Source organism: Macaca fascicularis, chromosome 7, assembly GCF_037993035.2.
Source record: "Macaca fascicularis isolate 582-1 chromosome 7, T2T-MFA8v1.1".
NCBI classification, from domain to species: domain Eukaryota; kingdom Metazoa; phylum Chordata; class Mammalia; order Primates; family Cercopithecidae; genus Macaca; species Macaca fascicularis.
In genome coordinates, this window is record NC_088381.1 from 901,643 (window position 1) to 925,378 (window position 23,736).

Sequence of the window (23,736 nt, forward strand, 5' to 3'; positions counted from 1 at the left end):
AGAGGTCCCTGCCCTCAGGGAACTTGCTTTCTGGTGCTAGAAGACATACCTCACCAGTGAGCTCATGACAGGCTAGAAGGTGCTGTGTACCCTGGAATGAGAAAGAGCAGACCACAGTAAAGGAGTGGGAGTGGGGGCACATTGCAGGGATGGGGGGCTACAATGAGAAAGTGAGATGGGTGCAAAGCCTGCAGGGTGTGAAGGGTGGCTCAGCAGGACGGGCGGCACCCAGACAGAGGCTGCTGTGGCTGCCCCAGAGTAGTCAGAGGACAGAGGGGCAGATGATGGGCTCGGGGGAAGCCAGAGAGCACAAGTGGCCTGTCCATGGTGGACATGGCGCAGAGATGGCAGTTTTCTGCTAGCCCCGCTTGTGACACTTCCTACATACCTTTCCTTGTTTTTCTTATGTAATTCTCATTGCCATCAAACTTTAAAAATCTAATTATGTTTTATATAGTCCTTTATCTACTTTAAATCATTTCTTGTCCTAATTCTCTTGTTTTAGTATGTTTTAGAGAAAATCCCCCAAATCATCTCATTTCACCTGTATATATGTCAGTATGTATCCCTAATGAAGAATCTTAACATGATGACATTTCTGTTTACCAACATTACCTAACAAAAGAAATAATACTTCCTTAATATCATCTCATACCTAATGCTTGCTTGTAGTTTTCCAGTTTTCTCAGAAATGGCTTTAATGGTTAGTTTTTGAACTTGGATACAGCCAAGATTGTATGCCTTATCTGCATTTGGTTGGTGGATCTTTGAAGTCTATTTCAACCTAGAGTGGTTCCCCCTTGTCTTAGCTCAGTCTGCTGTAACACAGTACCATAGACTGGCGGCTTCAACAGCGGATACTTATTTTTCATGGTTCTGGAGGCTGGAAATCCAAGATCAAGGTGCCAGCTTGGCTGGTTTCTGGTGATGGCCCTCTTCCTGGCTTGTAGGTGGCTACCTTTTTTTTGTTTTTTTTTTGAGATGGAGTCTTGCTCTGTCGCCCAGGCTAGAGTGCAGTGGTGCGATCTCCACTCACTGCAACCTCCGCCTCCCGGGTTCACGCCATTCTCCTGCCTCAGCCTCCCGAGTAGCACGCCTGGCTAATTTTTTTGTATTTTTAGAAGAGAAGGGATTTCACCATGTTAGCCAGGATGGTTTTGATCTCCTGACCTTGTGATCCACTTGATCAGGTGACTGCCTTCTTGCTGTGTCCTCCTGTGGATGTGGGGCTGGGGATGTGGGGAGCTGGAGCTAACAGGGGAGGACTGGTGTCTGTTGTTTTTTTTTTTGAAATGAAGTATTGCTCTTGTTGCCAAGGCTGGAGCACAGTGACACGATCTTGGCTCACTGCAACCTCTGCCTCCTGGGTTCAAGCGATTCTCCTGCCTCAGCCTCCCGGGTAGCTGAGATTACAGACATGTACCACCACGCCTGGTTAATTTTATATTTTTAGTAGAGACGAGGTTTCTCCATGTTGGTCAGGCTGGTCTCAAACTCCTGACCTCAGGTTATCTGCCCGCCTTGGCCTCCCAAAGTGCTGGGATTACAGGCGTGAGCCACTGCGCCCGGCCTGGAGTCTCTTATAAAGACCCTAATCCTGTTGGGTCAGATCCCCACTCTTAGGACCTGATTTTACCTTAATGACCTCCTTAGAGGCCCTGTCTCCTAATACAGCTACATTAGGAGTTGGGACTTCATGAATTTTGCGGGGGACGCAAACATTCATTTCATAGTAACCCTCCTTCTCCCTTCCTCTCCTTTCATGCTGTTTATTTGTGGGTGAAACTATGTCTTCCGAATGTCTTATAGTCTGGATTGGGTGGGGGCTTCCTTGTGGTGGTGGCTAACATCTTCTTCTCTCCCTGTTTCTCCAATACAGTAGGAGTTAGGGTTGAAGGGTGGTTGGACCAGGCTGAATCTCAGGCAGGAAGCTTCATAGGCATGTACTCCCTCCTGCCCCTTCTCAACAGGCAAACAGGTTTGGGTGGGTGAGGTCTTGTCAGCCTGCTCCTTCCTTGATGACATTCTGTATTAATTGTCCATCTCATAGCTCCAGTAGGCATTAGTGTCATCACCTAGACCTATCATTAGGGGGCTGCACCATAGTGATTTTCTAACTTCATCTTTTCTGAGTTCGTTAGCTGGAATTCTCTTCTGGGAAAAAAAGCTTTGTTATTAATCTTGGTTACTCTTGATAATACAGGGAGACTTTATCAGTTTTCAGAATGATGCATTGGTGTTCTGCTATGTATAAAGATGACCAGCAAGCTTTGTTTTCCTTATTATCATGATGACCAATCCATTGGCTTTTAGGGAGTGATGTTTCCACTGTTACGTTTTTGATGATCAGAGGATGCTTTTGAGTGAACCTGGTAATCTTTGAAAGCTCTCTTGCTGTATGACACAAGTTGATCCAGGCTCTTCCTATATATTTCCTGCCTGAGACACAAAGCCAGCCAGTTTTTTAAAGAGTTTCTGTTCACTTTAGCATTAAATAATACTTAAAACGCACTCTGGGTGCTAGATGAAATTATTCTTTTTTTGGAGCTGGAATCTCACTTTGTCACTCAGGCTGGAGTACAGTGGTGTGCTCTTGGCTCATTGTAACCTCCACCTTCCAGGCTCAAGCAATCCTCTCAACTCAGTCTTCCAAGTAGCTAGGACCACAGGCATGCGCCACCACGCCCGGCTAATTTTTGTAGTTTTGGTGGAGATGGCGTTTCACCATGTTGCCCAGGTTTGTCTCAAACTCCTGAGCTCAAGCGATCCTCCTGCCTCAGCCTCCCAAAGTGCTAGGATTACAGATGTGAGTCACCGTGCCCAATCAAAATTGTGTATTAATAATAGAGTAATACCACTTATCATGACTCATTTCACCTGTGTACAGATGGACTGGATGTCCAATTTCATTTTAATTCTAGGTGGGAATGATGGTTAGATGCTGCCGAGCGTATGAAGAAGTATGTGAAGGCGATGTTGGCAAAGTCATCAAGCTGGACAGAGATGGATTGCATGATCTCAATGTGCAGTGTGACTGGCAGCAGAAAGGGGGTACTTACTGGGTTAGGTACATTCATGTGGAACTTATAGGTGAGCACATTCTTTGTTCAGTACTTTTGCTTTTTCTTAGAGACAGAAGTCCCATAAATGAATGCTGATTATAATGATTTGTTACTGAAATCTGTAGGCTATCCTCCACCAAGTTCTTCTTCTCACATCAAGATTGGCGATAAAGTGCGGGTGAAAGCCTCTGTTGCCACACCGAAATACAAGTGGGGATCTGTGACTCATCAGAGTGTGGGGGTTGTGAAAGGTAATATTATCTGGGTAATAAAATTCCTGATGTTAACTTTTCATTAACGCATGTGTACTCAGTATTTCTTTTTGTTTAAGCACACAAAAAAGAAAACAAGTGTGAAGAAAGAGAGTGTTTTTGTTTGTCAGTGCCTTCTGCCAAAGGCTACAGAGGAACTCACCTGCAGTGAAACAGTCAGATTTATTAATGTTAACTCATTGTAGTGCAGGAGAACACACACCTTGGGGAATGGGTGTCTCCATCAGAGGGAGTAAGCGAGGACTAGTGAAGTTGATGTTGGGTATTTGGGGGAGGGGTTGAAGAAGCAGGGGTAATTCTAAGACAGGGTGTCTTAATAAATTTACCTAGCAGGCAGAAAGAATGGAGCCATGCTAAAGTCATGATTGGTAAGGAAGCAGTCATTCATATCACCAGATAGGGGACTGTGTGGTGGTTTGTGGTTGTTTGTGGTTTGGATTAGAATCGACTTTAATCATACACGGTTAAGGAGGGGTTTTGGTTGTGCCTTGATCCATCAGTCACAGAGTGGCCTTATCTGATGCTGGTGTTCTGTAAACCTGTCCTGTCAGTTGTTTGTGAAATGGCCTAACGCTGACATTAACAGGCCAGCTCCTGACTGTCAGGACTGCTTTTCCTTTCTCCCCCACTGACCAGGCTGGAGTGCAGTGGGGCCATCTCGGCTCACTGCAACCTTCGCCCCCGGGTTTAAGCAATTCTCCGGTCTCAGGCTCCAGAGTAGCTGGGATTACAGGTGCCCACCACCATGCCTGGCTAATTTTTGTATTTTTAGTAGAGACAGGGTTTCACCGTGTTGGCCAGGCTGGTCTCAAACTCCTTACCTATTGATCCGCCCATCTCGGTCTCCCAAAGTGTTAGGATTACAGGTGTGAGCCACCATGCCTGGCTCTCTTTTTCATGCTATATAAAAATTTAGGACTGAATTTAAGACATGGAGATGTGCTAATGATGGGAATTAGGAACTGGAAACAATTATCAGATTATATTTAATATGATACTATTGAGATTCCAAATCAAATGCGTGGCACACTTTGAAAGGTATACTATGTCGGTTTTAACAGTTGCATGAGAAATAAGTATGTGTCTAGTTTTATAAACTTTTGGTGCCATAAAGAGATTGTTCGTTTGAACCTTGTGGAAAGCTCTCTTTTCATCAAATCGCTTAGAAAATGGCCACAATTGGTGGTGGTTCCCCAGTGGTGAGAGGTTCTTAGAGCTTCTCATGTTACATAAGAACAAATGGATTATTTAATATTTTACTTTTTTTTTTTTTTTTTTTTTGAGACGGAGTCTCCCTCTGTCGCCCAGGCTGGAGTGCAGTGGCGCTATCTCGGCTCACTGCAAGCTCCGCCTCCCGGGTTTACGCCATTCTCCTGCCTCAGCCTCCCGAGTAGCTGGGACTACAGGCGCCCGCCACCTCGCCCGGCTAATTTTTTTGTATTTTTAGTAGAGACGGGGTTTCATTGTGTTAGCCAGGATGGTCTCGATCTCCTGACCTCGTGATCCACCCGTCTCGGCCTCCCAAAGTGCTGGGATTACAGGCTTGAGCCACCGCGCCCGGCCAATATTTTACTTTAAACATTGTTCTTTGCTTAAGAGATTGTTAAAGTATTTGCAAATCAAAACAAGACAAATTTTAAAAATAAGAATTTGGTTTCTTTGTTTTGAGTGACACATTGCTCTTATCAAAGGACAAAATAAGTCTTTATTAATGTGGTTTTTATTCCCTGAGATACTAAAGGTGGTATATGGAATTGTTGACTTGGTGGAATTAAAAACCAAAACGTCCTGTTTTAAACCTAATACAAAAGTAAAGAATGTAGTTTACAATGAACCTCCATGTGCTCATTACCTGGCTTTGACAATCGTCACCTCACGGCCAAAATTATTCATGCTCCCTTCTTGGGATTATTTTGAAACCAGTCGCTGACATCATGTATTTATTTCATCCATAAGTATTTTAGTACCTATCTCTAAAAGATATACTCTCTGTAAAAAACAAATTACTACAATGTAGTGTGACATGGCTAGGTGCAGTTTCAGGTTCAGGTTTTTACTGGTGAAGAGGAAGATGGGTCAGGTGATTTCTGTTCTGTCCTAGCTTTCAGTGCCAATGGAAAAGATATCATTGTCGACTTTCCCCAGCAGTCTCACTGGACTGGGTTGCTGTCAGAAATGGAGTTGGTCCCCAGTATTCATCCTGGGGTTACGTGAGTTGTTTTTATGATTGCTAGATTTGCTTTGGGACGAATGGTTTTCTGTTGAATTAAGTTTAATAAATGACCTTTCTTAACTCCGTTGCTGGTTGCTGTTTTACAAATAGGTGTGATGGATGTCAGATGTTTCCTATCAATGGATCCAGATTCAAATGCAGAAACTGTGATGACTTTGATTTTTGTGAAACGTGTTTCAAGACCAAAAAACACAATACCAGGCACACATTTGGCAGAATCAATGAACCAGGTATGGCAGAATGTTTATATTCTCTCTTCCACCGAATATTAATGAAGTTCTTACTGTGGACCACAGGGTATTGGAATTTGTTATTTTAAGGTTCCTGTGTATTCGGTGAACTCTGTACAGTGAGTACAGTGAAGCGGAAGTGACAGTCCTACCCACTGATGACTGGCTGGCTTTTCAAAAAAAATCAAGATGGCGTATCAGGGAAGAAATAGAATAACTAGGCTTATTTGCTTGTATTTCCATTAAAAACGTTAAAAGAATCTCAAGAAACTAGTCACTGTTTAGTTGCAGGGCATGTGGAATTGGTTAGATGGAGAGTGAGTTTTTAAAGTTATATACCTTTTATTATATTTTTCATTGTGGCAAAATATATATAACTTAAAATTAGCCATTTAAGCATTTTTGAAGTTTATAATTCGGGGTATTAAGTACCTTAAGTACAGTGTTGCACAACCATCACAGCTGTCTATTACCAAAACCTTTCACCACTCCGATGAAAAACTGTGTACCCAGTAAGCAGTTTAACTGCCCTACTTCCCTCTACCCTACCCCTGGTAACCTTGAATCTGACTTTGGTCTCTGTGAATATGACCACTCCAGACACCTCATCTAGATGGAACCATATAAGATTTATCCTTTTGGGTTTAGCCTAATGTCTTCAAGCTTCATCCATATTGTAGCATGTGTCAGAACGTTCTCCTTTTTAGTGGCTGAATAATATTCCACTGTATGCATATATCACTTTTTTTCTTTGTGAGACAGAGTCTCACTCTGTCGCCCAGGCTGGAGTGCAGTGGCGTGATCCTGGCTCACTGTAACCGCCACCTCCCGGGTTCAAGCAATTCTCCTGTCTCAGCCTCCTAAGTAGCTGGGATTACAGGCCTGTGCCACCAAGCTCAGCTAACTTTTGTATTTTTTTTTAATTATTATGTTTTTGAGATAGAGTCTCACTCTGTCTATAAGGAGTGTATATGTTATATACATTTTTAGTTTTAGTAGTTACTCAAGATACAAATTATAACATCTATTTTTGACTCATTTAAATCTATTATTATTTAGTATATTCTCCTCCTAAACAATGCAAAGACCTTAGTTCTCTTTAACATCATTTATCTTCATTCTGATTTATATGTTCTTAACATATTTAACATTTTTTTCTTCTTTTTTTTGAGACGGAGTCTCACTCTGTTGCCCAGGCTGGAGTGCAGTGGCACGATCCTGGCTCACTGCAACTGCCATCTCCCCGGTTCAAGCGATTCTCCTGCCTCAGCCTCCCAAGTAGCTGGGACTACAGGCTCCTGCCACCATGCCTGGCTAATTTTTATATTTTTAGTAGAGGTGAGATTTCACCGTGTTGGCCCGGCTGGTCTTGAACTCCTGACCTCATGTGATCCGCCCACCCACTTTGGCCTCCCAAAGTGCTGGGGTTATGTGCATGAGCCACCGCATCCAGTTAAAATTTTACACATTTTATACAAATACACATCTAACAGAACTATGGAAGACATTCTTTTAGGCGCACAGAAAATGTTCATAAAATGTCAAAGGATCGGCTGGGCGCAGTGGCTCACGTCACCCAAGCTGGTGTGCAGTGCTGCAATCTCGGCTCACTGCAAGCTCCACCTCCCGGGTTCACGCCATTCTCCTGCCTCAGCCTCCCGAGTAGCTGGGACTACAGGTACCCGCCACCACGCCCGGCTAATTTTTTGTATTTTTAGTAGAGACGGGGTTTCACCGTGTTAGCCAGGATGGTCTCGATCTCCCGACCTCATGACCCACTCCTGTAATCCCAGCACTTTGGGAGGCCGAGGAAGGCGGATCATGAGGTCCTGGCGTTAACCCGGGAGGCGGAGCTTGCAGTGAGCCGAGATCGCAACACTACACGCCAGCCTGGGTGACAGAGGGAGACTCCATCTCAAAAAAAAATAAAAATTAAAATTAAAAAAGTCAAAGGATCAAACAATACATGCAGGGCATGTGATGATTTTTATGTAGTCAATATTCATTTAGATTTTTCTGCATACTTTGTAATTTCTCTCCACTTTTTTCTTCCTCTTTAATTTTCCATCTATACTGTTTTTCTCCTGCCTGAAAATACCCCTTAATATTTTTAAAAATGTGTCTTTGTTGGTTACAAATTATGTATTTTTGTATGTCTGAAAATGTATTTCTTTATTATTGAAAAGTCTTTTTGCTAGGTGTTTTCTTTCAGCACTTTAAAAATACTATTCCACTGCAATTTGGTTAATATTGTTTCCCCTGAAGTTGGCTGGTAGTCTAATTGTGATTCATTAAAGCGCATCAATCTTTTGATTTTTCCTTCGTCTGCTTTTGAGAGGGTCTTTTTGTTTTCATCTTGCACAGGTTTTACATGTGCATGGAGATGTTTATCTTTCTTGAGGTTGGTGGGGCTTCTGGGGCATGACATCTTTTGTCTGTTTCGGAAAATTCTGTCTTTCAGTATTTCTTCACATGTTGCCTCTGCTCTATTCTCTTTTCTGTCTTTTTGCGGGGGGACTCTTCTTTCACTTGTGTTAGGCCTAACCTCTGTCCTGCAAATCTTTTACCTACTTGTTATGTTTTCTAAACTTTTGCCCCTCAGTTCTTCATTCCAGATATTTTTACTTTCTCTTCAGCTGAGTTCAATGTGTTCTTAACTTACTCATTAAGTTCTTAATTTTAATTATTGGATTTATCAGTTCTAGTCTATTTTATTTTCAGTAGTTTTTGGTTCTGTGCTGAAATATTATCTTTTTGGACACAGTAAACATAGTTATTATATTAAAGTCTGTGTCTTCTAACTCCAATATATGGAGCCCTTGTGGGTCTGTTTCTATCCTATCATTTCTGGTAATTTTTAGTCACGTTTTCTTGCCTCTACATGTGTCATTATGCACTGCACATTGTATTTAAAAAATTATTTCTTGACTCAATTTGAGGCTAATGTTACTCTCCAAGGAATGGAGGAGAGAAGGTTGTTCTGTGAGATACTTGGTAAAGGTTAGTGACTATCTGGGCTCATCTTAATCAGCATTCATTGATCGAGGTGATTTTATGCGTGAGCTGCAATCTGTTGAGAAAAAAAAGGGAAACCCAAAGACCCTTCATAGTTCACCCTGACTTTTGGGGTGTTTTCTGTTGGGGTTCCAAGGGTGAGTTGCATTTCTGTGGCATCCTCAGCCTTTCTGGTCTTTCTGGACCCCATTCCTTTCCCTTCTCTTTACGAAGCTATTGAAATGCGATGTGCCCCTCAGGGACTTTGCTTGGAACCTGGGGATGCCATCAGGGAACAGCAGCCTCTGATCCATGGTGTGCGTCATCTTGACACCTCCATTTGCCTCGAGTCTTCCGGTGGTTCTGACCTTGTAATTCTTTATTATCTCATTAATTCTGATAGTCTGAAGAGGATTTATTTATTTTTGAGTGTTTTGTCTGGCTTTAGTAGTTGTCCTCGATGGGGAATGCCAGTTGAATTCCAGATTTGCCAACTAATGAAAGTGGAAGCACTTTACAATTTACTTTTTGCCTTGTATTTATAAAAGCATTTTTAATAAGAATGGTTTTTGTGAGTGCTGTTATTGAACTTTTCCCACAGCTTATTTGTATCCTGTTTGTTTGGAAATATATTAATCTGCTGTTGTTTCCTGGGAGGTTTTAGTAGAATAAATCATACCATTATGTGGACTTCATCTCATAAATTGGTGTAATATGTCTTGACTAGGGAAGCCATTTGTGACATTTATTAGCTCCTTTCAGTTTGAAACTTTCTATTTTTCTTTTAGAAAGAAGCTCCTCACTATGTAATATTTTTGACCGCCTGATCATGATGTTTCTTTCTCCCCAGTTCAGCAAAGGTTAATTCTCTTTTTGACCATCATGAAATAGGTCAGTCTGCGGTATTTTGTGGCCGTTCTGGAAAACAGCTGAAGCGTTGCCACAGCAGCCAGCCAGGCATGCTGCTGGACAGCTGGTCCCGCATGGTGAAGAGCCTGAACGTGTCGTCCTCCGTGAACCAGGCATCCCGTCTCATTGACGGCAGCGAGCCCTGCTGGCAGTCATCAGGGTCGCAAGGAAAGGTAGCGTGTGATAGGGCACAGCAGCGGGCACTTTCACACGGGTGGTTTTGCCTTCTACATTTTCAAAATGAACTTTGAGCAGCCTGCAAAGTTTTGCTGATAGCACCTGTCAGTACTCACTTTATATTTTAATTTATAAGTTATTTCAAAATTACAGAGTTAAATACCATCCAAGTTTATTGTCAGAGGTTTTAAACAATATGAGTGGTAGATTTTATCTAACTGACTACTCGATAGAGGATGTGGTCGGGCTTTTTTTCCTCCTCTCCCGCATAAAATGTATGAATTCAGATTTGCTTCTCGTTAGAAGTTTTTCTAGTATAGTCTAGCAAATTTGTGTTGCACATCGGAGTGCTGTTGTGATTACACCAACCCATGGGGGCACCTCGTGGGCACAGAGGTCAGACTTGAGGACAGGGCCTTTCTCCATCTCGACTCTAGTGTTTTCTGCCACTCACTTGGTGGGTAAAAGGACCACCCTAGGCCAGGAGTGTATAGATACATTGTTTCTGGGGCTTAGAGTGAGACTTTTCTCTAATGATCAAAGAATGAGGTAGAATATTCTTGTTGCTGCTAAGGTGAGGGAAAATTCTCTCTTATGCCACATTTTATATTGAAAAAGTCTCATGTAGATTCAAGCTTCAATGATACTATTGTAGTAGCTAAAATATAGCTGAATTTTGCTAACTGAGAATGTGATTTTTGTTTTTCTAAAGCACTGGATTCGTTTGGAGATTTTCCCAGATGTTCTTGTTCATAGGTTAAAAATGATCGTAGATCCTGCTGACAGTAGCTACATGCCGTCCCTGGTGGTAGTGTCAGGTAATTCAGTTAGTTTACCTAAAAAGAAGTACCTTCTATAATAAAAACGCCTTTGTTTGATTCTTTACCCATTTTTTCCTAGGTGGAAATTCCCTGAATAATCTTATTGAACTAAAGACAATCAATATTAACCCTTCTGACACCACAGTGCCCCTTCTGAATGACTGCACAGAGGTAAGTAGCTGTGGTAGTGTTCCATTTGGATGATTTGCAAGTGACAAGGGAGGTGACTTGGCCATTTCTGTGCTAGCATTGAGCCCAGTTTTCCCCACTTTAAATAATTAGTTTTATCTGTTTTAAATTTTGACACTTTAAAAGATACAACTTATTTTACACAGCTTGAATTTGCTGCTTATCAAATCAACTTGAAAAGGAAACAAAATAAATTTCATTCTCACTTTATTTGGTAGCAAAGGTATGCTTGGTAAGTGCTCCTAGCAAAAGTTGTCATCAGGCATTTCAGGTTGCTGTTTGCATCTGAACACTTTGGTTTTCCTGACCACACGTGTGTTTTCATGAAAAATCTCTGAGTTCCTGGCGGTTTTCCTGAGTACACATGTGACGCTGAAGTTGTCATCAGGCATTTCAGGTTGCTGTTTGCATCTGAACACTTTGGTTTTCATGAAAAATCTCTGAGTTCCTGGCGGTTTTCCTGACCACACGTGTGTTTTCATGAAAAATCTCTGAGTTCCTGGTGGTTTTCCTGACCACACGTGTGTTTTCGTTAAAAATCTCTGAGTTTCTGGCGGTTTTCCTGACCACACGTGTGTTTTCATGAAAAATCTCTGAGTTCCTGGCGGTTTTCCTGACCACACGTGTGTTTTCGTTAAAAATCTCTGAGTTCCTGGCGGTTTTCCTGACCACACGTGTGTTTTCGTTAAAAATCTCTGAGTTCCTGGCGGTTTTCCTGACCACACGTGTGTTTTCATGAAAAATCTCTGAGTTCCTGGAGGTTTTCCTGACCACACGTGTGTTTTCATGAAAAATCTCTGAGTTCCTGGCGGTTTTCCTGACCACACGTGTGTTTTCATGAAAAATCTCTGAGTTCCTGGCGGTTTTCCTGACCACACGTGTGACGCTGAAGCTGCTTTCTTGTTGTCACACCGATTGGCATCAAGTGCTGAACTTGTCATGGAGTGGCAATTTTTTGGCAATAAGGCAACTTTCAAAATGAGTCTAAGTTTATCTCTGGAAAAGTTTGAAAGAATCAGTGAAGGTTCTTTTAAACAGTACCCACGTACTATAGATCAGCGATTCTCTCTCTCAAATTTTCAGTAAATCTTTCCACATACAACGTCAGCACGATTTTAATACATTGAGTATATGTAAAATAAGACAAATTAAGACAGATTTTTGTACTACCTATACCGTTGTCTTGTGTAGACTAATTAGAATGATAGCAGATAAAAATATCGAGTAGTTGATTTTTGTATTCGTTTAAAGTTTATAACAGATGAGTTTATTTTTAAATTATTAAATGCAGCTAACTTCATTCTTTAAAAAGTTTTATTTTAGTTTTAATTGACAAATAGTAATTTGTAATAATTTGTATGTATTTTTGCAGAACACTGTGATGTTTTGTTACATGTATACTTTGTGGAATGATCAAATCATGCTAAATAATGTGTCCATCACCTCAAATATTTATCACTTTTTTGTGGTGAGAACATTTAAAATCTTTTAGCTATTTTGAAATATGTAGTACATTCACTATAGTCACCATTTATTCTGGAATGCCATTGAACTATTTTGTAATACACTGATTCATTATAGTCAATACCAGTGGTGCTAATAAGTGAAGAAAATGGCAAATTATAAAAATGAAAGATAATATTGAATTTTTCTGAAAAAATTAATCTTGAATTTTAATGCATTTTACTGGTAACTTATTACAGTGTAACCGAATACAGCCTGTAGAGTGCCTAAGTTACGTAGTTCAGAGTATATTTTTACTTTATCAAACCAATAACTAATTAATTAAATCAACAACTGAGATAATTCATAAAAGATATGTTTGCTTTAATTCAAGAAATTTTCAATTCAAAACAATTTATTCTGTGATATTTAGTGTATGTCATGTACATGAGAAATAGGAAGCATTGTGAGTAAATGGAAAACTCCTGACCTAACCTGCATGTCCCCAACTGACCAAAGAACTAGAACATACCATTCCTGTGGGGCCACAATGTTAAGCATGGCCCTTGCTGTACAAATAGTTTGTTATGGAATTTTCTTTTCTTTTTTTTGAGACTGAGTTTCACTCTGTCCCCCAGGCTGGAGTGCAGTGGCAGATCTCAGCTCTCCGCAACTTCTGCCTCCCAGGTTCAAGTAATTCTCCTGCCGCAGCCTCCCAAGTAGCTGGGATTACAGGTGCCCGCCACCTCACCTGGCTAATTTTTGTATTTTTAGTAGAGATGGAGTTTTGTCATGTTGGCCAGGCTGGTCTCAAACTCCTGACCTCAGGTGATCTGCCCACCTTGGCCTCCCAAAGTGCTGGGATTTACAAGCATGAGGCACCACATCCAGCCAGGAGTTTTCTAACATGTAAACAAAAATAGAAAGTATGCTGGAACCCCCACAAACCTGTGACCCAGCTTCAACATTTATCTACATTTTGCCAGTTATGTTTCACTTCCTGCCTCCCACCTCACTTCCCTGCCTCAGCAAGATCTTATTTCAGGAGCATTTGCTTCAATATTCATCTCTAACAGGGCTTAACAAAATATAACCCTGATACCATTATCACACCTCTAATAATTACTTTTTTTTTTGAGACGGTGTCTCGCTCTGTCGCCCAGGCTGGAGTGCAGTGGTGTGATCTCAGCTCACTGCAAGCTCTGCCTCCCAGGTTCACGCCATTCTCCAGCCTCAGCCTCCCGAGTAGCTGGGACTATAGGTGCCCGCCACCATGCCCGGCTAATTTTGTTTTCATATTTTTAGTAGAGATGGGGTTTCACCGTGTTAGCCAGGATAGTCTTGGTCTCCTGATCTTGTGATCAGCCCGCCTCGGCCTCCCAAAGTGCTGGAGTTACAGGCGTGAGCCACCACGCCTGGCCAACAATTACTCTTTAATGTCATATAATATCCAGTCAGTGTCGAGATTTTCCTAGTTACCTTGTAAATGTCCTTTTGCAGTTGGTTTGTGTGAATCTTGATTCAGATGATGTTTGCATTCTACACTACACTTTAGCCTCTCTTGGTTTTTTTCCTTGCTAAAGAAAAAAGAAACTGAGTAATTTTTTCCCGTAGCATTCTTTATATTCTCAGCTTGGCTTTTGCATCCCTGTGGTGGTAGTCAACCTGTATTTCCTATGAAATGGTAGATCTTGAGGTTTGATCAGGTCGTTTAGGCAATAAAAAGTAACTGTTAGTGTGCACTTCCAGACACATCTCTCTTTGTTCACATGAGATACAGGGATAGAGAAATGTTGTTAATACCACAACAGGCATGCATACCAGGGGAGAAGAATGTCTGCCACGTGGGGTGTGGGACATTTGCAGGACAAATAGACCAGCTCTACTAAATGCATGGCAAAGGCAGAACGGAGGAAGGTTGCGTCTTGCTTGTGTTCTGATTTGAATGAGGCAACAATAGAATGACATGAGATAATCAGAAAAGTTTGATGACTGTAGCATATTGGATGATATGGGAATTATTGTTTGTGCTATGATAATAACAATGTGGATATGTTTTTCAAAAAACTCCTTAATTCTGGCCGGGCGTGGTGGCTCATGCCTGTAATCCCAGCACTTTGGGAGCCTGAGGCAGGTGGATCACCTGAGGTCAGAAGTTCAAGACCAGCCTGGCCAACATGGTGAAACCCTGTCTCTACTAAAAATACAAAAAATTAGCCGGGTGTGGTGGTACGCGCCTATGGTCCCAGCTACTCAGGAGGCTGAGGTTGGAGAATTGCTTGAATCCAGGAGGCAGAGGTTGCAGTGAGCCAAGATTGCACCACTGCACTCCAGTCTGGGCAACAAGTCAGATTCCATCTCAAAAAAAAAAAACAAAAAGCAATAAACAGAAAACCCAGACCTCCTTAATTCAGTGATATATACTGACGTTTTGAAACAAATAATGCCTAGAATTTTTAAATGATAATCCACATCTGAACAAGATTGGTCACATGTTGGTAACTGTTAAGCTGGGTCATGGAGTCATGGAGTTCTTTGTACTATTTGTTCTAATTTGTGTATATTCAAATCTGTTTTATGTTTTAAAAAGGATGAAAGGTCTGTTACTACCTGACATGTAATCTCTTCCTTAGTTAAGGCATCTTGGTTCAAGAAAGCTCTAAGACAGAAGAGTTTGCAGTCATTCAGTAAGGCTGTCATCCTATTTAAAACTTTTAGGAAGAAAATCAGTGAGTGTCTCACGCCTCAGGTAGACATCTCGATGAGTTGATCACTTCTTTTGAAGCAAACATTACTCAGATGTGGCTGCATTAACTTTGAATAACTCAGTTGGTATTTCCAGAACTGAAGTAAAGGAGCTCTAACTGTGTGTACATGTTGATGTCTCACACACCCCGCTCTCCAGTTAGAGGATCTAATATGCTTGATTCTACAAAGTCTGTAGATCATTGTTTTTGTGTCTAGTATCACAGGTATATTGAAATTGCCATAAAGCAGTGCAGGAGCTCAGGAATCGATTGTAAAATCCATGGTCTCATCCTGCTGGGACGGATCCGGGCAGAGGAGGAAGATTTGGCTGCAGTTCCTTTCTTAGCTTCAGATAACGAAGAGGAGGAGGATGAGAAAGGCAACAGCGGAAGGTGAGAGCCATTTATTACAAGTACTCACTTACCTCCGGCTGCATTCCTGGATCCTCACTTTCAAAAGGAAACATTTAATTAGAATGTGTCTCATACTGAGTCATTTTATGTCCACAAGAATGGTAAATTACAGTTGTTTTCAAAAATTGTAATTTTTTAAAATAAAGTGTTTACTGTAGAAACACATTATATTTAGAAAAATACCATTAAAAGAGGAAAGTGAAAATGTTTAATATCTCTACCTGAAATATCACTGTTACTACTTTGGTATATACCTTTGTAGTTTTCCTTTTTTTCTGTTACTAAATATATTTTCCTATGGAAGTTGTGTGATATATTTTAAAGCTCTGTTTGCTAAGTATTTTATCATTAACGTTAAAAAATATATTTATTTTGTATTATGGTGAAATATATATATTGTTTACCATTTTAAGTGTACAGTTCAGTGGCATTAAGTACATTCACATTTTTGTGCAACCACCACTACTGTCCGTCTCTAGAATTTCCATATGATTAGTCTTCTGTCCTGTAATTTTTGAGTGTAGTATTTTGTCTTATGACTATTCTCATTTACTCACTCAATTCTTTATTTTGTGTGAGCACTGTGATGATGACTGTTCCTGTATTCATTCAACATCTTTTGAACACCTACTGTGGGCCATTCCCAGTTATGTATACTGGGAATGCTGTGATGAACATGCAAAATGAAATAAGACAGATACACGCATCAGTGTGACGTTAGGGCTTTGGTAAGAGGCAGGAAGAAGTGCATGCAGCCTGGAGAGTGCATTGGAGCATTGATCTGTCAGGACAAGGAAAACTTCCCCCTAGGCCATACATACAGAAGTCAGAATTATCGAAACGAAGTGGGCAGGCAAGGGCGTTTCTGATAGGGAAGACAACATGCAAGGGGAGAAGAATGATATCTGTGAAGTTTTTGCATGCTTGTTCATTTCCCAGGGCAGGTATCTAGAACTTGCATGTGCAGGGGCTGCTCTAAGCCTTGTTTACCATCCCAGCAGCAAACAGTGGATAATAACGGATAATAACAATGGAGGATAGTCAGTGTCCTCATAGAAGTTGTATTTTCCTAGATAAATTGCTGAAAGTGAAATTGCTGTCAAAGGGTATGCAAAATAAATGGGTTTGTTGTTAACATTCCCAAGGAGCTTTGGATTGCTGGTGTGACTGGGCACAGGAGGCAAGCCGCCAGTGATGGCTGAACTCTGTTGACCAAGACGCCCTGTGCTCTAAGTACTTGGCAGCATGTGACATAAGGAGACAACAGAGCGCTGCCCTGTGGCGTTGTTGAGCGCATTGTATAGACAGAAGTGGGGGTAGCGGCTCTGGTAATAAATCAGGTTATTCTAGGACTCTGATCTTGGCTTTGGATTCTGTCCTGTTTCATTTCAGAAACTTTGTGTAGAAGTTGAAAAGAAAATAATATCTATAACATTACCTTATCTAGAATATATGTTATACTATATGCTATAGTTCAAACTGATTGTGTCTAGAGATACTAATTAAATGGGGACAGTACCAGTTCACTTAAATAAGGAAGTCAGTGGGATTTTTAATAAAAGGATTATAGATTAGCATTTTCTTACTCAGTAGCTACTAAAATGAATTGGGCAAAATTTTTTGTATTTTTAGTAGAGATGGGGTTTCACCGTATTAGCCAGGATGGTCTCGATCTCCTGACCTCATGATGCACCCACCTTGGCCTCCCAAAGTGCTAGGATTCCAGGCGTGAGCCACCACGCCCGGCCGTAAAATTATTAGTACATGTATTGTATATGTGGAATAACCAAAAATGTTTTGAGCTTTACTTATTCATCACATTTTTATGTAATTGAATATATTGTCAAAAGAAAAGCTAGATATTTGATTGTAATGGATATTTTTCTGGTAAGATCATATTAATTAGCCAATAACTTCAGAATGAGTCAGTGGCCCAGGCAGTCTCCTACAGGGCTGGCACCCAACTGGGATGTTCCCACATTGACCATGTACAGCTGGCCTCCACCCTGGCTGATTGATACTTACATGGTGCCAGACATTAAGTATCTTGAATATCAGTCCTGGTTTCCCATACGTACATACATACATGTGTGTATGGGAAATATATATCTATTTTGAGATAGGATCTCACTCTGTCACCAGGCTGGAGTGCAGTGATATGATCTCAGCTCACTGCAACCTCTGCCTCCCAGGTTCAAGTGATTCTCCCACCTCAGTCTCCCAAGTAGCTGGGATTACAGGTGTGTGCTAGCACACCTGGCTAATTTTTTGCATTTTTTTTTTTTTTTTTCCTGTGGAGATGGGGTTTCACCATGTTGCCCAGGCTGGTCTCCCAACTCCTGGGCTCAAGGAATCTGCCCACCTCGGCCTCCCAAAATGCTAGGATTACAGGTTTGAGCTACCATGCCTGGCCCTCATACATATTTTTAAGTAAAAATGTGTCACAAGATACTTCAATATTTTGTGCATATGCTTGCTCACCTGTGCCTGGTATTAGATGAAAGAGTTTTTCACTTTTATTCCAAAACGTGAAATTTTGAACCCTGAAAGTAAATATTTATTAGTATATAATGTGTGAAAAAAGTGATACCTGTCTAGAAGCCAGTCTCTGGTGCCTTTGGGCATCTATCCTAGCTTATAAAAATAGAGCAAAAGCAAACAAAAAGGTGAAAACCCCAAATACAGAAGAAGCAATTTCTCAGCACTAGGCATCAGACTATCAGCCAAGAAAATCTAACACTGGCCTGAGTACTTTTTTCAAGTTGCAAGAATTGGAGCGTTTTGGATGCTGTAGATTAAACTTCTAACCTGCTGGGTGTGGTGGCTCCTACCTGTAATCCCAGCACTTTAGGAGGCTGAGCAGGGAGGATCACTTGAGCCCAAGAGTTCAAGAGCAGCCTTGACGATATAGTCTCTACAAAAAATGCAAAAATCAGTTGGGCATGGTGGTGCATGCCTATAGTCCCAGCTATTCGGGAGGCTGAGGTGGAAGGATTGCTTGAGCCTGGGAGGTTGAAGCTACAGTGAACTGGGATTATGCCACTGCATTCCAGCCTGAGTGACAGAGCATGACCCTGTCTCGAGACAAACAAAAAATAAATAAACTCCTAACCTGTCGAGGGCAGGTCAGGAAATAGATGAGCAAGGTGGAAGGAGCAAGTCCTCTGGGAAGGAAAGGACACAAGGACTTTCAGCCCAGCTGGCCGATGATCAGGTGCTTCTGGCTGGTGTCCTGGGCAGAGGGTATAAAGGAAGAGAGAAGCATTAGGACATGTGTCTGTATTAAAGTACCTCCGTGGTCATGTGGCCACATACTGTTTTATTCTTTCTGTGGGAAAATAATTGGCCAAACAGATCTAGATTTAGGGACACTGCTGCAAGGCCAGGCCCAGCGTGGCTCCTGGGGAGGTTTCCTGGGTCTCTGCAGTGCCATTTGTGGTAGCTGCGCATCTGTTTCCGTGGCTTGGAATGATTCCCACATGTTCAAGTTGGTATGTAAGATGAAAGAGAATGTAGTGTATCATCGTTTTCCATCAAAAATAAGAGCTGAAATTAAGTGCTGGTATTAACAGGTAGCATGGTGGTATCTAGACAGTTTGACCCTCCAGAGCAACTTACTCCTGTACATGCTTGAGGTTGTATTCTATTAAAGCAAAATTTTAAGAGTTTCTGAAAGTAACCATAAAATTTTGAGTGCTTGAGGTTGCTTTTCTTTTTATTTTTTAAATGTTTTATGCTGAATAACCTCTATTTCTTTCTTTTCTTTTCTTTTCTTTTTTTTTTTGTTTGGTTAGCCTCATTAGAAAGAAGGCTGCTGGGCTGGAATCGGCAGCTACGATAAGAACCAAAGTGTTTGTGTGGGGTCTGAATGACAAGGACCAGCTGGGCGGGCTGAAAGGCTCCAAGGTACGGCCTGCTCCCTGGGACCCAGCACGGCGGGGCACTCGGCAGCAGCCACACCTCGTGACGTTTTTATAATAACTTTATGCTCTATGTGTTGTACTGTTTCTTTACACGAACTAAAAGACATTATCAAATTACCCCTCAGAAGCGTCTCTCCTTGGAAAATTTCACTTTAGATATAATTGTTTTATTGCAGTCTTATAAACTAGAACATAAACTTTTGAAAAGATTTCACAAGTGCATAGACGAAAATTACAGACTATCGATAGATGTATCTTGCCTCCCCTACAATAAACACTTTTGACTATCATGAACAAAATAATGTGTAAAAAAGCCGTAGTGGCACACAGATGAGCAAGTTGTGGTCTCTGTCCTGCAGGTGCTTCGTGCCTGAGATTCTTCAGGGTAAAGTAGCTTGCACAGAGAGAGAAGGCTTTGTGAGCACAGAGAAACAAGCAGAATGCACATGTGTGCGCATACACACTTGACTTATTCTTTGCAGGGCTTGTTGTGGGTGGAGAGCGCCATGATCTCATTTACCTAGTCAGTAAACCATGAAGCACGCACGGGAAGCCGTGCCACAGCCTCTGTGTTCACAACATCCTTCATCCCCTAGGTACTGGGATGAAAGGTTAATTTGTATTTTGAATTGCTTAGAAGAAAAAGACCATATTTTGAAAAGAATAGGTGTAAGAAATGATGCATTTAAACTGGAGTTGAATTTGGCGTTCCTTATATTACTTAGTGTCTCCTGGCTGAGGAGCCACAAAGCAAATTCCTCTAAATTTTATTGCCCAGAGGCACTCTGTGTTCACATGAACTTAGGCTTCCTGTTAGTATTCTGTGAGATATCACATCGTACATTTTCCTTATTGCCTGCCCTGTTGAGAAGCTGAGAAATAAAGTTAGAACTCATTCATTTGAACTCTTTCCTTTCAAGGTGCAATAATTTTTATCTGTATTGGAGCAGCCTTGAATTGCATTTGTGTTTCAATGCCCCTGAGCTTGGTTTGGGAAGTGGACAGTGGGCGGTGAGCTGTGGGTGTCTCAGCTGTGGGAGTGCAGGGCTGTCCAGGGGTCCCTGAGGTGCAGGCCATTGGTGGGAGCCTATGACCTTGCTCACTGCCCTACATGGAGTTTTCACTTCAAGGACGGAGTCATCTTTCCATGGTTGTGATGAAAATCCTTTCTTCCGCTGTAGTAGTGACTGTTTCACCCATGGAATCATAAAGGGTTTTTTAGACAAAGGGCCCTAGGAATTTTAAATTAAATTACATCCATCTACAATGGGAAATTTAAGTATATAATTTCTTAGAGATGTCAGAGTCAGAATCAGAGAATGAGCAGGACATGACTTGAAATAAGGTATAGTCTACAGGTGTGTGTGTTTATCTTTACATTATATGCATAGTCATTCCTCAGTATCCATGGGGGATTTGTTCCGGGACTTCCTGTGGATACCAAGATCTGTGGATGCTCAAGTCCCTGATATAAAACAGTGTAGTGTTTGCATATAACCTATGCACACCCTCCCAAATACTGTATATCATCTTCAGATTACTCAGAATACCTAATACAATGTAAATGGTATGTCAATAGTTGTTATATTACATTGTTAAGGGAATAATGGCAACAAAAATATCTGTACATATTTAGTATAGGTACAATAAAAAATCTTTTCAATCCATGGGTGGTTGAATTCATGGATATGGAACCTATGGATACAGAGGACCAACTGTATTTTATTTTTTACCTTCTATTATGGAAATGTTCAGATGTACCCAAATAGAGTGAATAGCATCACGAACCCTTATGTCCCTGATACCAGCTTCCATAGTTACCAGCAGCTGTCTACGTTTTTCTGTCTCTGTCCTCTCATTCCCCCAACTCTGGTTTAAAGTAAATCACAGTGTATCATTTCATTTTTAAAATACTCTAGTGTGAATCTCTAAGGGATAACCAATGCCTTTGGTTAATGTAACCATACATAGTAGTAGCACAGTCATGCGTTACTTAATGATGGGGATACATTCTGAGAAAGTTTTGGTAGTGATTTTGTCATTGTTGAAAAATGATAGAGTGTACTTAACACAAACGTAGATGGTGTAGCTTACTACACACTCAAGCTATATGGTATAGCCTATTGCTCCTCCTAGTACAGTTACAACATGTAACTGTACTGAATATGGTAGGCAGTTGTAACTCAATGGCATTTGTGTATTTAAACATAGAAAAGGTACAGTAAAAATACAGTGTAAAAGATTAAACATGGAACACCTGCATAGGGTACTTACCATGAATAATGGAGTTTGCAGGACTGGAAGTAGCTCTGGGTGAGTCAGTGCACATTACTGTAGACTTTAGAAGCACTATATGCTTTAGACTACTCTATAAAAAATATTTTTCTTTCTTTAATAATAAATTAGTTGTAACTTTACTTTTGAACTTTTCACTTTTTAAAAAAACTTTTTGACTCTTATGATAATAGCTTAAAACACAAACACAGCTCTGTACAAAATGTTTTCTTTACATTCCTCTTTTGCTTTTTAAACTTTTTTGTTAAAAACTGAGACTCAAACACATACATTAGCCTAGCTAGGATCATAGTGTTACTTCCCTTTCACCCCCACGAAGGAGCTAGCTGTCCTTTCCTGTGACGGCCGTGCCTTCTGGAATCCCTCCTGAAGCACCAGCCATAGGCTGTTTTACAGTCGGCTTAAAAAAAAAAAAAGTAGAAGGAATACACCCTAAAAGAATGATAGAAAGTATTGCATAGTGAATATATAGGCCAGTAGCAGTTGTCTGTTATCATTATGAGGTATTAGGGATTGTTGATATGTAGCTGGCAGCACAGAGTCTTGTTGACACAGCATCACCACAGACACATGAGGAATTGGTTGGACTGTGATATTGTCATGGCCAGGACACCACTAGGCAGTAAAGATTTTTCAGCTCCATTATGATCTACTGGGACTGTCATTGTATATGTAGCCTGTGGTTGAGTGAAATGTTATGCAGTGCATGACTGTAATTCCTTGTATCATATAATAAGGTAACATAATTTTAAACATGCAAGTAAAATTTTTTTTTTTCTTAAAAAAATTCTGTTCTAGATAAAGGTTCCTTCGTTCTCTGAGACACTGTCTGCTTTGAATGTGGTACAGGTGGCTGGTGGTTCTAAAAGTTTGTTTGCAGGTATGATTATTCTAATATTAAAAAATTTTTAAATTATGCTTGGCACCAAAAACCAGAAAAGTTTTTAATGTTGTGAAAAGTGAGTCCTCTCCTGGCTGTCGTTCCTTGCAGTGACTGTGGAAGGGAAGGTGTACGCCTGTGGAGAAGCCACGAATGGCCGGCTGGGGCTGGGCATTTCCAGCGGGACGGTGCCCATCCCACGGCAGATCACAGCTCTCAGCAGCTACGTGGTGAAGAAGGTGGCTGTTCACTCAGGTACAAACCAAGCACCAGCAGGCCTGTGTGGATCAGCCTGTTGCTCTTGCTCCGTTGTTAACCAAAGCCCTAATTGGTGTCCTTACATTCTTTCTTAAGTTTTTACTTAGTAGGAATAAAAATTGGATAATGTAAATCTCTAGGTGGTCTAGAATTTAGTTATTGCTGCCAAATCAAGTTCTTTGCCTAAAAGCAGGCTGTATTTCTGAAAAAGAGTCTATAACTTTCTTCAGATTCCCAAAAGTATCTATGAACCCAAGTAATGAGAAAGATCCTTTAAACAAAACCAGACCACTCTTTCAGTGTAGGGAGTGTTTATTTTGGAAGCACTGTGCTAGGCCTCTGAGGAACGGAACTGAATTAGACACAAAGTTCTAATTCAGTTCATGCCTATGCTGAACCGGGCTCAGTGTCACCCGCGTAACAGGAAATCCAAATGATAGTGGCTTAAGCAATGCAGAGTTTTACTTTTCTCCTTGTAAAAGTCCAGAGGTGGGGTCAGAGTCCATCCAGCAGGGCTGTGTCTATGAGGAGTGCTGGTCCTTTGTGTCCCCCTTTGTGGGAACATGGTCTTAGACTAGCTCTGGCCCCCAGAGTCCAGGGCCAGGCCTGGCAGAAGAGGCAGGCACCACACAGTGTGCCCTCCCGCCCATGCAGCCCTCTCTCCAGAGCCCCTCTGAAGCCCCACTCGTTTCACTCACCATCTCCTGGGGGTAGAGAAGGCTGGGAAGTGGTGTTTAGCTGAGCACATTAACATGGGGGTTCTGTTGGTAAGGAAGAGGGAGAATGAGCGTTGGGGGATTACAAGCCTGGTCTGCTGTGATGTTCAAAGCCCAGGAGTTGGCAGGAACTCACTGTGTAGGAGTGGTCATGCCTTTAATCCTGAGGCAGG

At 41.3% G+C, this 23,736-nt stretch overlaps 1 protein-coding gene across 4 annotated transcripts in view; it reads left to right on the forward strand.

The window, feature by feature from the left end:
- HERC2 (HECT and RLD domain containing E3 ubiquitin protein ligase 2) overlaps positions 1 to 23,736 on the forward strand; it is a 220,595-nt gene that overhangs the window by 128,488 nt on the left and 68,371 nt on the right. For 3 of the 4 annotated variants that reach the window (XR_012414636.1, XM_065547623.1, XM_065547629.1), the window contains exons 49-59: positions 2,922 to 3,090; positions 3,188 to 3,313; positions 5,436 to 5,544; positions 5,658 to 5,797; positions 9,683 to 9,873; positions 10,590 to 10,695; positions 10,778 to 10,869; positions 15,295 to 15,470; positions 19,286 to 19,397; positions 22,508 to 22,589; positions 22,701 to 22,844. Coding sequence is in view for 2 of the 4 variants with exons in the window: in XM_065547623.1 (XP_065403695.1) it covers positions 2,922 to 3,090; positions 3,188 to 3,313; positions 5,436 to 5,544; positions 5,658 to 5,797; positions 9,683 to 9,873; positions 10,590 to 10,695; positions 10,778 to 10,869; positions 15,295 to 15,470; positions 19,286 to 19,397; positions 22,508 to 22,589; positions 22,701 to 22,844 (1,447 nt within the window). In the remaining 2 variants the exon portion in view is untranslated. Of the gene's footprint in view, positions 1 to 2,921; positions 3,091 to 3,187; positions 3,314 to 5,435; positions 5,545 to 5,657; positions 5,798 to 9,682; positions 9,874 to 10,589; positions 10,696 to 10,777; positions 10,870 to 15,294; positions 15,471 to 19,285; positions 19,398 to 22,507; positions 22,590 to 22,669; positions 22,845 to 23,736 lie in introns of all 4 variants that reach the window. The other variant, XR_012414637.1, reaches the window with a different exon arrangement.